At 40.0% G+C, this 14,896-nt stretch overlaps 1 protein-coding gene across 4 annotated transcripts in view; it reads left to right on the forward strand.

Moving 5' to 3' along the window:
* The window catches only part of SH3KBP1 (SH3 domain containing kinase binding protein 1), a 355,677-nt gene that overhangs the window by 137,976 nt on the left and 202,805 nt on the right, over positions 1 to 14,896 (forward strand). For all 4 annotated transcript variants that reach the window (XM_007991227.3, XM_007991229.3, XM_037986385.2 and 1 more), the window contains one exon: positions 748 to 871. In XM_007991227.3, coding sequence (XP_007989418.1) covers positions 748 to 871 — 124 coding nt within the window. The remainder of the gene's footprint in view (positions 1 to 747; positions 872 to 14,896) is intronic.

Consider the following 14,896-nt stretch of genomic DNA (forward strand, 5'->3'; position numbering starts at 1 on the left):
AGAGTCCACCTAGAGCAGGGGTCAGCGAACTTTTTCTGTAAAGGGCCAGATATTTTAGACTTTGATCTCTGTTACAACTACTCAATTCTGCTGGTGTAGCATGAAAGCAGCCGTACAAAATACTTAAATGCCTGAATATAGTTGTGTTCTAATGAAACTTTATTTACAAAAGTGAGTGGTGAGCTTTCATTTGCTGACCCCTGATCTAGAGTGATAAGCCATCCTTATTTTTTTTCTTTGTTGAGAGTTGAAAAGCCAGAGGAACTTGATGACTATAAATGCATTAGAATCATCTTCTTTTGGGTTTAGTATCCTTGTGAGCACAATGGTAATTTGGGAATATGCTTCTTTAAATCTCTGTTGAGAAGAAGAGAAATCAGAAGCCTTTTTAAGGGGGTGAGTCTGCTTGGCCAAAGCTTGTCATTGTTTAACAAGAACAGGCTGTCACTTAGAGCTGTATGGTGGCTTTTATGTTTCACTCATTCTCTTTATAATCACATGGAATGGCCATGGTTACATAAGGTTGCCTCACCATACTGGGGCTTATTCCATTTTATAGGACCAGGTGCTTCTCTAATAAATGTAAGAAAACTACAAAAATACAGAAAATGGTGTTTTTAAAACATCATGTTATGCTAAGTTGGCATTGCTATAGTTCATTTCCAGAAAGGTGAAGCTTAAGATAGTCCAAGAGGCATTCTAAAGTTTCAAACTATAATCTTGTTTTCCTTTTATCTGTCCTCACAGGAAATAAAGAAAGAGATGAAGAAAGACCCTCTCGCCAACAAAGCTCCAGAAAAGCCCCTGCACGAAGTGCCCAGTGGAAACTCTTTGCTGTCTTCTGAAACGATTTTAAGAACCAATAAGAGAGGTATGGAAAAGGAAAAAGAGGTCCCCTCCCTGCACACAAAAACTGGAAACTTCTGGTGAACTGTGTCAAACTTGATATTGCTGAAAAATTGAATAGAGTTTGTCCTTTTGGTTTTTGGTATATATTTTGGAGAGACACACATACACACACACACTTGGCAAGTGACTGTATGTATAGTAACTGTAATAAAGGGAACTAATAAAAATATTTTTTGACAGTGGGAAAGTGGACTACATTTGTAAATGATGACTTTTCTGGGGCTTTAGATTTCACTTTCATATCTATTCTTATGGATGAAAGGTGAATTTAGAGAATGCTGTGGTGCAGGCCTGAGCAGTGTGTCTGACCATACTCTCCTTTTAATTTAAGGCAAACCTTATCAAGTTCTTTCTCCAACTGCTAGGCTCCATAGTGCAGACCCTGCCTGTCTGATTTTATGAGGCAGAATATGCAAAGATATAGCTAACACATCTGTCTGACCAGAAGACCTTTAACAATCTTGTTTTCTCTCTTTTGAGATCTCAAGGCAGATTTTCAGCTATCAGCTTGTTGGAGTTTTGTTTTTTCTCCCATCCCCTCTTGGTGATAATGGTTTGAAATAATGTGAGAGAGAATAGAAGACTGCAAAGACAACCTCACTCAATTTTATACTGTGGGCACCCTAGGGTCCCTCAGTTTTCCCCGACCTCGTACCAGCCAGGGCACATGCTGAGCATGCCTGTAGGTTAGTGCTCGGCTGCCAGCTTTTAGTGGGCTTATTACTTCCTTAAAGAGAAATAGAGAGCTGTTCAAAAGGAGGCACAGGAACTAGATTAGCAAAGGGTTCCATTAACCAGAAAAAAAGAAGGCAGGTTTACATAACCATGGGGAAAAAGAACAGCTAATCTTTCATAAAATTTAGACAGGATAAGAATTTGTCTAGTAAACTGCCCATTGATCATAGCTTTGTGCCTCTCTTCCTTCCTGTCTCTTCCTCTACTGCCTCCAGCTGCCCTGGGTTACATTTCCCTTTTTGAATTATTCAGATCAGATATTGGCTGGAGGCCCACGTTGGTTAGCAGCTATAGGATTTTCTTTCTTTTCTTATTTTGTTAAATTCATCCTACCAAAGCAGGGGATTTCCCATTTTAAGAATTAAGTGCCCTTTGCTATAAAACTACAGTCTTGCCCAAAAGTGCCTCCTGCATTCTTGCAAATAAGCTCTCAAACTCCTGAGACCTGCATTCATTGGATTTGGTGAGCTAGAGTTCAGTGTGTCTTCTTTCTGTACTTCCAAACCAATGAGAAGGAGCCCTCCCATTCCTCTGCCTGCCTCTTGGGTCTGCGGGCACGGCAATTGTACACACGTTGACCAGCGGCAAGGCCTCTTTGGCCAGCTCTGGTGTTTGTCAAGTCAATAAGAGATTTAAAGTAATTAATTAATTTAACAAGAGAAGGAATTAATTAAGGTAAGGAATTGAGGTAGTTATTTGGATGAGTTTAGTAGAATTACCTGAGAACTTTAAATCAACGAAGGAATAGAATTTTTCAGATGATTATCTCTTCACCACTGAAAATCTGGCCTCTCAGTTCCCCTATGGAATTTTTCATTCACGAGAAATTCGAATGCAGAGGGAGGCTTAACTGCCTTACATTCCATTTTGAAAGCCTTCTGCCTTGGACCTGCAGCCTGGTTATGGCCAACCTTTCACTCTGAGGCATTTTATATATGGAATCTGCCGGTGATTGTGGGACCCGAGTACACGGAGGCATTCTCTAAATATGAAGTCCATAACAAATCATCTTCATTCTGTCCGAGGCTTCACCCTGACCTCCTGGGTCACCTGGGCCTAACATAAATTTCCAGCTGAAGGGAAGCATTGTGTACCAGGCCCAGGGCTGCCTCTGGCCCTCCCCCACCCATCAAGACTACCAGTATTCTGCTACCCCTTATAATAAACAGTGGGGGTAGATTGATTGGCCTTGTCAGGCCAGATAAATAGTTCATTGTACTGAGCTCAAAAGCTACATTTTTTTCCCACCCAAAATCAATGAAAAAAACACTTTCCCCCCCCTTAAAACAAGGATCAGAGGCTAAATCTGTGGGATGATTCTAGTTACTTGTAAACACTTCTGTCCAACTAATTTTTAAAGTTTTATGAGTTATCGTAAATGACTGAAGGGGCCTCCTCCCCCTTTACTTCCATCATCAAGCTTTGTCTGCAGCAGCCTTTCAGATGTTTTGGTCTATTACTGTTGTTGTGGCTATTAGGGAAGGATGTTGCTTTCAGGATTTATTAACAGCCTGCTTTGATTAGCTAAAGTGGGATCTTAGAGGATATGAGTTGAGCCCACCTTGTGATTCAGCCTTGGACCCTTGTAAGAATTTAACAGAATGAACACAAGTTCTCTTCCTTCAACTTGATCAAAGATGAGATGACTGTTTTCTTTATATGGACCTTATCATTTGATACATGCTTGAAGTTGGTTTAATAATGGAAGATTGATGTCTGTTTCTATCATGAGTCTGAAACTGAACCACTTCATTGGGTCCTGAACTTGAGATACTCCTAGCTGAAGAAGTTTGCCCAATTGTGTCCAGCTGTTTTTGCATCTTGTGACATGCCTCACTTTGCAGCAACTGCAAACAGGTAGTAGTCCCTCACATTGTGGGATGAGCTCACCCTCCCCAGACACCTGCATAAGGTCAGAAGACATCTTGGGTTTGAAGGAAGCGACTCATAACCTTGAGAAAAAGCCGGGGCTATGGAAACCTTAGTTTGGGGACTGATGAGTTTCAGTTTTCAGCTTTAACATTTGTAAACGTCTGCAGAATTGATTTAGGGAGGTACTGGAATGACTCCATGGGCTTTTCTTTCTTTTTTTTTTTTTTGAAACAGGGTCTCACTCTGACACCCAGGCTGGAGTGCAGTGGCGTGATCATGGCTCACTGCAGCCTCGACCTCCCCAGGCTCAGGTGATCCTCCCACCTCAGCCTCTGGAGTAGCTGGGACTACAAGGCACGAGCTACCACACCTGGCTAATTTACTGATTTTTTGTAGAGCTGGGGTTTTGCCATGTTGCCTGGCTAGTCTTGAACGCCTGGGCTCAAGCAAGCCTCCTACCTCAGTCTCCCAGAGCGCTGGGATTACAAGTATAAGCCACCGTGACTGGCTGGCTTTTCATTTGAGAAGATGATGTGACTGGAATTGAGAGAGAGAAAGTAGGTCCTCCCAGCTGACTTGGCAGCCACTGACTATACATTCTCGCATTAGAACCTTAGGGGTACTTGTGTCTGTGCCCACCTCTGGCCATTTCTGTGGTCCTTACCTGAGTCACAGTGAAAGAGCTTCCTGTTTAAAACAAGCCTTTCCTGAGGAATAAGAAGTCATTTTTCATTTAAACTTGCAGCATGGATGTTGTATGTTCTGAACTTATCCCAGACTCCAGTATATTAATGAGTTACAGCCAGAAAATGTGAAAACTTTACTTGGAGACAAATGTCATTCTCTTGATGAACCAGACAGAAGAGAGTTGTCTGTTTTCTTCTAAGAATGATTTATTCTTTTGTTTCTTCTATCATTAAACCCATAAAAGAGAATGATGGGCCCTCCTAAATTGGAGCACTGATATATAGAGACTTTTTTAAAAAAGCATTCAAATGCCGCGATTGAGCCATTGTACTCCAGCCTGGACAACAAGAGTGAAACTCTGTCTCAAAAACAAACACAAAAACAAAAACAAAATCAGCAACATTCAAATGTTGAATTTAGAAGAAAAATGGAATAAAATGGAAGTTTGAACAGTTAATAGCAAATATCCTAAATAGGTTCTTGAAAATGAACAGTGGATTTTTGTCCATTTGAATATAGATTTTTATCTACTTGAATTAAAAATGAAATAAAAAATCAAGCTGGACACAGTGGTCATGCCTGTAATCCCAGCACTCTGGGAGGCTGAGGTGGGAGGATTGCTTGAGCCCAAGAGCTCAAGACCAGCCTGGGCAACATAGCAAGACCCCATCTCTCAAAAAATAAAACAATTAGCTGGGTGTGGTGGCATGCACTTGTAGTCCTAGCTACTCAAGAGGCCGAGGTGGGAGAATCTCTTAAGCCTGGAAGGGAAGGTCAAGGCTGCAGTGAGCTGTGATAGCGCCCCTGCACTCCAGCCTGGGTGCCAGAGTGAGACCCTGTCTCAAAACAAAAAACACAAAAACGAAAAAAAAAAAAATAAAGAAAAAATTATTTGATCCTTAGAAGGATTTCCTGGCTAACTTTATTCATGTGATCAGTTAAGTATCCAGGCTGCCATCAATACCCTGCTGGCCTGTGTGAGTACCAGGTTCCATCTCAGGGTTCTCGTTTACATTGTCAACAGTGCATGTGGAGGAGATGTATCTCAGCCTCCTCCCTCTGAACATCTCCTGTTGCCTAGAATTTTGGACGTTGTTCCTTCCTCACTTTTTGGTAGACATTCATGAACATTCAGTAGCACATGTTTTAGTGTATGCCTACTATGCACCTGGCCTTGTGCTTGGTACTGGGGCAGATAAAGACTGGAAAAACATCAGCCAGTCCTGCCTGCAAGTAACCTCAGTCTGTTGTATCCCTTGGGAAATGCTGAGAAAGTGCTGCACGTTTCTTATATCATTGTGATGGCAAGGTGGGAATGTGTCTTATATTTACTTCTGTCATTCTGAATGTGAAGCCACTCCGTGGGTTTCTGGTTGGCTTTATATGTCCTTGTTTCTATTTCCAGTTTATCATGAATTCAGTGTTTGGTAAGTCTCTATTGTATTTTGCACATTTATTATTTTTTGCTATTATTATTATGCTCTCCTGATATAAAATGTATTTTATAGTCATCTTTTTAAGTCGCTCTGCTACTTTGGCATCTGCCTTCCCAAAGATAAACTGCTTTTACCATCTTTATTTAAGGTTTGTTATGCATTTGCATTTTACTGCCCCTTCCAGAGATTAATGCAGAAAGATCTGACGGTTTAAAAGATGTTATTTGTAACAGGTCTAGCTCTGATGCTACGAGGTGAGATCGTCTGTCTCATGAGATTCAAGTTAAGATGGGGGAGGGTTGCTCTCTGAATTGATATGTGGGTATGACTGATTGTAGAACATTGCTCTGTGGGTTCATTTCTGGTGTGTTTAATCCTTCAGACAGGTTCCATTCAAAAGTTCTCCTTAACAGAGGGATCAACGGCTGCTCTTCCTCTGGTGACACACTGTTGCTTTAAAAGTTAGTACAGAAGTTCTTCCACATTAACATGGGCCTCGTGTTTGCCACATGGAAGGGCTCTTCATTTTGGTCTGCTGCCTGTAGCTGTCAGAAGAATTTTGCTTAATGTTTACCTTTCTTCTCCTCATAGTTTCAGCGCTGGTCATTCCAATCCCTAAACAGATCTAAGTGACCGGCCATCCTTTTCCCCCTTCCCCTGAAGGGGAAATGTTTTTTCTAGCTTTTAGTGTGTGGGCCTGGAATGCTCCTCATGGTGCCAAGGCGGGTGGCATGGATCTTGATAGGCTGTGAGCTCTTTGGCAGAAATGAAACCGTAAACAAAGGATGGGAAAAAGTATGTCCTTAATAAAGAAAATGTCAACCTCTTTGGTTTGCCAGTGGTTTGTTAAGGTAAATGTGAGATCTGGGGGTTGGTTTGTAGAGATGAGACTTTGTTTCTTTCCAATTTTCTATTGGAGAAAGAAATGTGAATTCTCGCCAGTTAACTGGGAATCTGAAAATGTGGCATTTGGGGTCAGACTTTTCTTTGAGTTTCAAGGTTGCCTGTTGATTTTACTTAAGAAGCTGGTGTTTATGGACAGATAGAATAAAAGTTAACAGAAGACATTACTGTTGTATAGAAGCTCTTGGCTGTCACCCGAGCTGGTCTTTCCCAGGGGAAATGAAAATCTGGCGACCTGGCAGTAAACGGGGATGGGTATGGTATATAGTCATTCAGTAATATATAACTCTGTGTGAATGTATCTGTATATGCATCTGTAGTCTTATTTTCCAGTGGGCCTTCATTCTCAAAAGCTCGAGAGTCAAGAGCCTTTAAAGAAGTCTTTTAAAGTAACTGATCCCTGGCTGCGTTTCTGGCAAGTTTTATTGGGACACTGCGTTGTTAGCACCAGCAATTAATGTTAGAGCGTGTGTTGTCCTTGTTCATGTTATTTTCTGAGCCTATTGAGCCTAGAGTGAGGGGTGGTTAAATGCATGGTAAGAACTACATAGAAGGGTATAGCGATCATGTTGCGATTATGTATGGGTCACTGATAAAATTGGTTTTTAGATATTTTTTTCTGTTATATTTAATCTCCTTTCTATCTCTGTGTCTTCTGATTTCAAGACATTAACACTAATGAGTCTCCCATGGATTAGTCGTGGGTTTAAGACTCCCACCATACTCCTGCTGGTGTCCACCCAAATCCACCTAGAGGACAAGCCATGAAGTGGGTTTGTGGTGGTGGCTCCACCTGGTGGCTCTCCTAGGAAGCTCCTCTTTCTGCCCACCTTTTCTTTCTCCTTGGGAGAATCTTGATGGAGGATGCCTTTGATTCCTCTGACTCAGTGTTCATTATTTGTGCAATTCCATCCCAGACCCATGGCTTCTCACAGTACTTATGGATTTTTTTTTTTTTTTAGCCCCTTTGCTTTTTCATCTAAGAATTTCTCATTGAACTCATAGAATCTTCTGTTTCCTGATCCTTGTTCTATCTGTGATACCCCTACGGACCTGGATTATTGTTAATGAGGATGTAAAAAAAAAAAAAAAAAAAAAAGGACTCCCATAGGCATGACTCTAGGTATAGATATTAATTTGGACAAAATAAAGAATCACAGGCCGGGCGCGGTGGCTCAAGCCTGTAATCCCAGCACTTTGGGAGGCCGAGATGGGCGGATCACGAGGTCAAGAGATCGAGACCATCCTGGTTAACACGGTGAAACCCCGTCTCTACTAAAAAAATACAAAAAACTAGCCGGGCGAGGTGGCGGGCGCCTGTAGTCCCAGCTACTCGGGAGGCTGAGGCCGGAGAATGGCGTGAACCCGGGAGGCGGAGCTTGCAGTGAGCTGAGATCCGGCCACTGCACTCCAGCCTGGGCGAAAGAGCTACACTCCGCCTCAAAAAAAAAAAAAAAAAAAAAAAAAAAAAGAATCACACTGAAATCCCTGTAGATATCTATGCCAAAGTCTCCTCCTTAATAGCTCCAAGTACCCTTAACTACTTCTTCACTTCTTGTTGAACCCATATTTCCTCAAAGGAGCAATATTTTATTACCAATGTTGGTTTCAATTGTCAGCAGGTGGTGAAAGTAAAAAGCCAACTTACTTTGTTGGCTTCGTTATTGTTTCATTATTGTTTGTGAATTCTCTACAGGCAGCCCCTTCTTGCCTGGGCACAGACTGCCCCTGCTTGGTATGTCACTGAGCATAAGTATTTTTGATAAATAAAAATGTCTTTTATTTAATCTCATTATTTTTCAGTTTTTAGTTGATAATATTGCAGATGTGACTTATTTTAGCTGCATTATGGGTCAGTCTAGGAACTTAATCACCATTTATAACTTTGCTTCTATGGGAATAATGCATTCAGAGTTCCAAACTCTCTGCATAAGGCACATAGAAGTATTTTTTTTTTTTTTTTTTGGAGGCAGAGTCTTGCTCTATCCCCTAGGCTGGAGTGCAGTGGCGTGTCTTGGCTCACTGCAACCTTCGCCTCCCGGGTTCAAGCCATTCTTCTGCCTCAGCCTCCTGAGTAGCTGGGATTACAGGCACCTGCCACCATACCCAGCTAATTTTTGTATTTTTAGTAGAGACGGGGTTTTGCCATGTTAGTCAGGCTGGTCTCGAACTCTTGGCCTCAATTCATCTGCCCGCCCTTGGCCTCCCAAAGTGCTGGGATTACAGGCGTGAGTCACTGCGCTTGGCCAAGTCTGACTTCTTTTTTTTTTTTTTTTTTTTTTTTTGCATTGCTGACATGAATCCTTAAGTACCTTTGTAAAAGTCAGAGTTCATATAATCGGTGCCCACTGAAGTTTGCTCATGTTGCAGAGGAGTTTATAATTCACACAGTATAGAATGCTGGAATTGTGCAAGCTCCACACAGTACACTGGGCTCTGAGGATAACTTTGGGTTCAATCACTTTGCACCATTGTATATGGTGCTTATTTTCACAAGGCCTGAGTTGGATCTTAGTGTGCCCAAGTTTGAGGCATGTCGTGAAAGTGGGTCCTATTGTATATTTCCATCTACTAGTGAGGAGACCTTGCACCAAGCGTGACATGCTCAGATAGAAACCAGCCCAGCATTTCCCAGTGTGTGTTGTATGGAATTATAGCCCTTCTGAGTATTCTACAAAGGAGGGGTGCGGGGAGAGAAAATTGCCTCTCTGGTCAAATTTCAGCTACAGCTGCAGCACTAACACTATCTTAGAGACTGACAAGCACATTAGCATAGTACAGGCTCTCAGATGGCCTATGGTAAGGAGACCTGCTAATCTTTGATCATGGAACTGCATGTTACTGAATACTAGTTAAGACTCCACTTTGGGATATGTCGGGCTTTAAGATACAGGACAAGGAGCTCTGTAAGCATCCTCATTTCTTGGGTCCTTGTATCTAAGAAGGAGGCTTAGACACATGAGAGGAAGTCCTAGTCTGGGCTTTGGCATGAAAAGCAGGCTGAGGACACCCAACCTAGCAACTGGTGAGGCCAGGATGTTCAGGTCTACCTGGGACTTGGATCACGATGGAACCTGCGATTCCAGAGGTGGTTTTTATTATGACAACAGTCTCTACATAGTCAGCATAGTCTCATTGCCTTCTCTACTTGCTTTGATTGAAAGACAGAAGTCTTAGGTTTTCTTGATGCCATTAAAACACTGAACATTTATAAAGAAGAGCCTTGTTCTTTTCTCCCTATTAGTGAAACAGGCTGGCATTTGAGTTCAAGTAATAAATCCACATGTGGGGTTGTGAGGAAAAACCACATAGCCTGCCTTTTTAGAATTCTGGAATCACAGAGTTACAGAGGTTACACAGGGCCCCACTTATTGACATCCCAGGCGAACGGACATGGAGCCTCTGTCCAGGGAATTGGAAAGGACACTCCTCGGCTCTGGCCTTGGCTAAGCCCCACATGGGAGCCACCTTTCCAAAGGGAAGTTTTTCTGGGTAGGGAGCTGCTAGATTAATGAAAGGTAATTAGACCAGGTGTGATGACTCACGCCTGTAATCCCAACACTTTGGGAGGGCAAAGCTGGAGGATCTCTTAAGCCCGGGAGTTCAAGACCAGTGAGATATAGTCTCTATAAAAAATTCAAAAATTAGCTGGGCGTGGCAGTGTGTGCATGTAGTCCCGGCCACTTGGGAGGCTGAGGTGGGAGGATTGTCTGAGCCTTGAAAGTGAAGGTTGCAGTGACCTGAAATCGCACCACTGCACTCCAGCCTGGGTGACAGAGTGAGACCCTGTCTCAAAAAAAAAAAAAAAAAAAAAAAAAAAAAGAAAGAAATGAATTAGAGGTAGATGATATTTAGGTGCTGGTTGCATTTGTTGCATTATATGGGGACAGCAGCTATATTCACTTGCAGTAAGCTCTGGAAAAGGGGCATTTTCTTCTAATTATATCTGTTGATCTGTCATCACAGCCTGCTCTCTCTGATGCCGTGTGCAGCCTCAGCTTAATCTTTGGACTCTTGAGTTTTTGTGCTTCTGAAGTCTTAAGACTGTTGTACCCAAACAATGAGGACATTTCATGGCCCACCTCCCTAACCCATGGTTAGGCCAACAGCGGCCCCAGCTGCAGTGCCAGGTGGGCTGCCTTCATTGTTGCAACCAGGAAGGGAAAGAGAGACCAGCCAGAAGCTTCCCCTGCATGTGCCTGTGCATGAAAAAGAGCATTTGAGGAGGAGGACTTGCCTGCTTGTCGCATTTGTGTTTCTCTGGAGACATGAATAGGCTCAGTGGCAGCAGGACCTTGTCGCAGGGAGGATGGCTGTTGGGAGGCCCCAGACCACTGCTGCTGCACCTCCACAGCTTCTGCAGCACTTTAGACAAGTGCAGATTCCCGCTGTGTTTCCAAGTTTCCCATCTGTAAAACAAGGAAATGCTCTTGTCAGTTCCCTCAGGGCAATTGTGAAGATTAAAAATGAGTAAAGAAAATAGGTTTTGGGATAGGGAGGCAATAGAGTGAAGTGGGGTAGGGTGTCACTCACTGAATACAGTAGTAATTGCTATTAAAAGTAGTAAACTACTAGTAAGACCCCAGAGCATTGGGAAGAAATTAGAGATTTATGGAAAATAATAAAAAGTGTTTTCATGAAGCAACCTGTGATCACATGCGTTTGGAACCTTCTCCAGGATGGACCATATGCTAGGCTGTAAAAGAAGTCTCGGTAAATTTAAAAGGATTAAAATCATACAAAGTATGTTCTCTAATCACAATGGAATTAAATTAGAAATCAACAATAGAAGGAAATTGGGGAAATTCACAAATACATAGAAATTAAGCAGTATGCGCCTAAATAACCAATGGGCCAAAGAAGAATTCACAAGGGAAATTTTAAAATACTTTGAAATTAACGAAAATGAAAACATGACATACAAAAATGTACTGCATGTGGCTAAAGCAGTGTTTCAGTGAAACTGACAGCTGCAAATGCCTATATACAAAAAGAAAACAGATCTCAAATTAATAGCCTTTCTACTTTAAGAAACTAGAAAAGAAGAGCAAACTAAAAGCAAGCACAAAGAAGGAAACGATAAAGGTTACAGTGGAAATAAATGAAATAGAGAATCGAAAAACTATAGAAAATCAATGTAACAAATAGTTGATCCTTAGAAATGATCAACAAAATTGATAAACCTTATCTACACTGATCAAGAAAAAAGGAGAAAAGATTTAAGTTACTATATGAGGAATTAAAGAGCAAACATCACTACCAATCTTAAGAGAAATTAAAAGGATTGTAAGGGAATAGTATGAACAACTCACCCACTGCTGATGGAAATGTGAAATGGTACAGTCATTTTGGAAAACAGTCACCCATTATGACCCAGTATTCCAGACCCTAGAAAAATGAAAACATATATGTCTACACATAACTGTACATGAATGTTCATAGCAGCATTATTTATAATAATCAAACAGTGGCAACAACCCATATGTCCACCAGTGGATGAATGGCTGAACAAAATGTGGTCTATTCACAAAATGGAATATCATTAAGAAGGAATGAAGTCCTCATTCATGGATGAACCTTGAAAACATTATGCTAAGTGAAAGAAGCCAGTCACAAAAGACCACATATTGGATGATTCCATTGATATGACCGTGCAGAATAAGCAAATCCCTAGAGATAGAAAGCAGATTCGTGTTTGCCTAAAGCTGAAGGTGGGAATGGAAAGTGATTTTTGATGGGCATGAAGTTTCTTTTTGGGGTGATAGAAATGTTCTAAAATTACACTGCTGTCATGGCTGTACAATCTTGCAGATACATAAAACCATTTAATTGTACACTTGAAATGGGTGAATTTTGTGGTATGTAAATTATATCTAAATAAAGCTATTAAAAAATATAACACAAATGGGGGTTAAAATGCTATGTTTGTCTGTCTGCCTCTTTCTCTTTTATGTCCCCTACTACTAACCCCCTTCCCACAGCTGAGGAACAAGATGTGTCATTCCATTTATTCAAGTGCTTAAAATTATATATTTCTCAGCGAAGCTTTATATTTTTCTTTATTCAATCAGTTGCCTAGGAGATAGTGGGTCTGAGGGATCAAAAAGACACTGTTTTGCTAAGGGTGACCTAAATATTAGATAATCGATTTGAGAAGGGTAGAGAACTGGCTGTGGCATCCTATTGTTCATTTCTTGAAAAAAAAAAAAAAAGAGAGAGAGATTCTCTGTAAATCAAAAGCCAAACCTCTTATATTCTAAATTCTGTGCTTTGTAGAAAGAGCCTCTGCTAGAAAGGAAAGAATCCATTTATGTTTCCAATTTGTCTTGCCGTTGTCAGTAACTCTGCATTGGCTATTTTTGCTCATAAATCTTTATCCACAGCTCTGATGATTTCTTTAGGAAAAATTTCTTAGATGTGGAATTACTAGACAAAAGCATGTGTATATTTTGTGGGACTTGGATTCATTATCAAATTGATTTCCTGAAAGCTTGCACTGATCTGTCTCACTACTGAAGTGGGGAGAGTGCTGCTTAGTGTTCTAAGCTTGAATTGCTCAGATTAATCGAGTGCTTGAACATTTTTTCTTCCATCATTTGTTAATAATCTTTGCCCTTTATATTGAGATCCTTTTTTTTTTTTACTGGTTAGTGTACTTACTATTCCTTTGTCATTCATGGCAAATTTTGCTTCCCAATTTGTTTGCTTTAAGTTTTGTTTACGATTGATTTTGATGCACAGAAGCAGTAAATTTTTACGTAGATTAGTATATTGATGCTTTCTTTTGTGATTTCTCTGAATAAATTATCACCTAGCTTATCTCCTTTTTTTATACTGGCTTCATTTTTTACTTCAAAATTTTAATCTGTATTGAATTTTGATGTGTAGTATGAGGTTAGTATACAAATTGATTTTTATTTTGAAATAGCCACTTTTCCAGGACCATTTATTGAATAGCCCTTCCCAGTGATTTAATGATACCTTATTTATCATGTAATATTAATATATATGAAAATCTTTGAGCTTTCTATACCATTAATTTGTCTTACCATTCTTAATATAGTTAACTATTATGACTTTATAATATATTTTAATATATTGTATGGCAAGCTTTTAGGCTTCCTATCACCCTTCATTTTCAAAAATGATTTAGTTACTCTCATTTATTTTAAAATCATGTCATCAAGTTAAAATTTTAATTTCATTAAAATTATAAGTCACTTTTAGAAGAATTAACATTTTTCTAACATTTTTGTTTAAAGCTTTGTATTACTTCATAAACCAACTTTATATACAAGCATATAAGTGAAAACCTTTTCTTCCTCACCTCTCCTCCCCAAACATCACAGTAAGCTAATTCTTGTAAATTAAAACATCTATCCACTTCTGAATTCTAAGCAGCTAATTCTAGTCAGCCAGTAACATGGGATGTCACTCTGTTGAGTCAAGTGCTATAGTTTTATTTGTGCAGTCTTGCTTATTGATGACGTTATTCCCAGATAGATAGTGGTTATTGTTGGCTTTTGTAAATAGGATCTTTTCCCCCTCATATTTTTTCTATTGCTGATACATAGAAGAGTTTAACTTTAGAAGATTTCTTTACAATAGCCCTTGTGGAACACTCTTGTTAATTTAAAAATGTTCCCCTTTTATATTTAGAAAATTGTTAGTACTTATCAGTCACTAGTTTTCAGAAGGTGGATAAGTGGAAATTATAAAATGCTGTATTTGAACAAATGATATTTTAGAAACAAAAATTCCTTGACTTGAATAGAACTGTGAGTGTGTGTGTGTGTGTGTGTGTATGTGTGTGTGTGTGTGTGTATGTGGGAATTTTATATATTAATTTTATATATTATATTCCAAGTTGAGGAATTTTATATATACAGTTGACCCTTGAACAACACAGCTTTGAATTGCACAGGTCCAGTTATATGTAGATTTTTTTCAGCCAAATGCAGATAGAAAATACAGCATCTGTGGGATGACAAACCTGTGTATACAGAGTGCCGATTTTTCCTGTACTTGAGTTCCACACAGCCAATCACGAAACTTAAGGATGTGTGGATTTTGGGATGCACTAAGGGTCCTGGAACCAATCTGCCGGGAATACTGAGGGACGATTATATATGTATATATATACAGCAGTTAACAATGTTATATTGTATATTTCAAAATAAACAGAAGATTTTGAAGTTTTCACCACAAAGAAATGAAAAATATTTGAGGCGATGGATAAGCTCAGTACCCTTACATGATCATTATACAGTGTATGCATGGATCGTAACATCACACTCTACCCCATAAATATGTACATTATTATGCATCAATTAAAAAAACTTTAAAAAGTGGAC

Source organism: Chlorocebus sabaeus, chromosome X (genome assembly GCF_047675955.1).
Source record: "Chlorocebus sabaeus isolate Y175 chromosome X, mChlSab1.0.hap1, whole genome shotgun sequence".
In the NCBI taxonomy this organism is placed as follows: domain Eukaryota; kingdom Metazoa; phylum Chordata; class Mammalia; order Primates; family Cercopithecidae; genus Chlorocebus; species Chlorocebus sabaeus.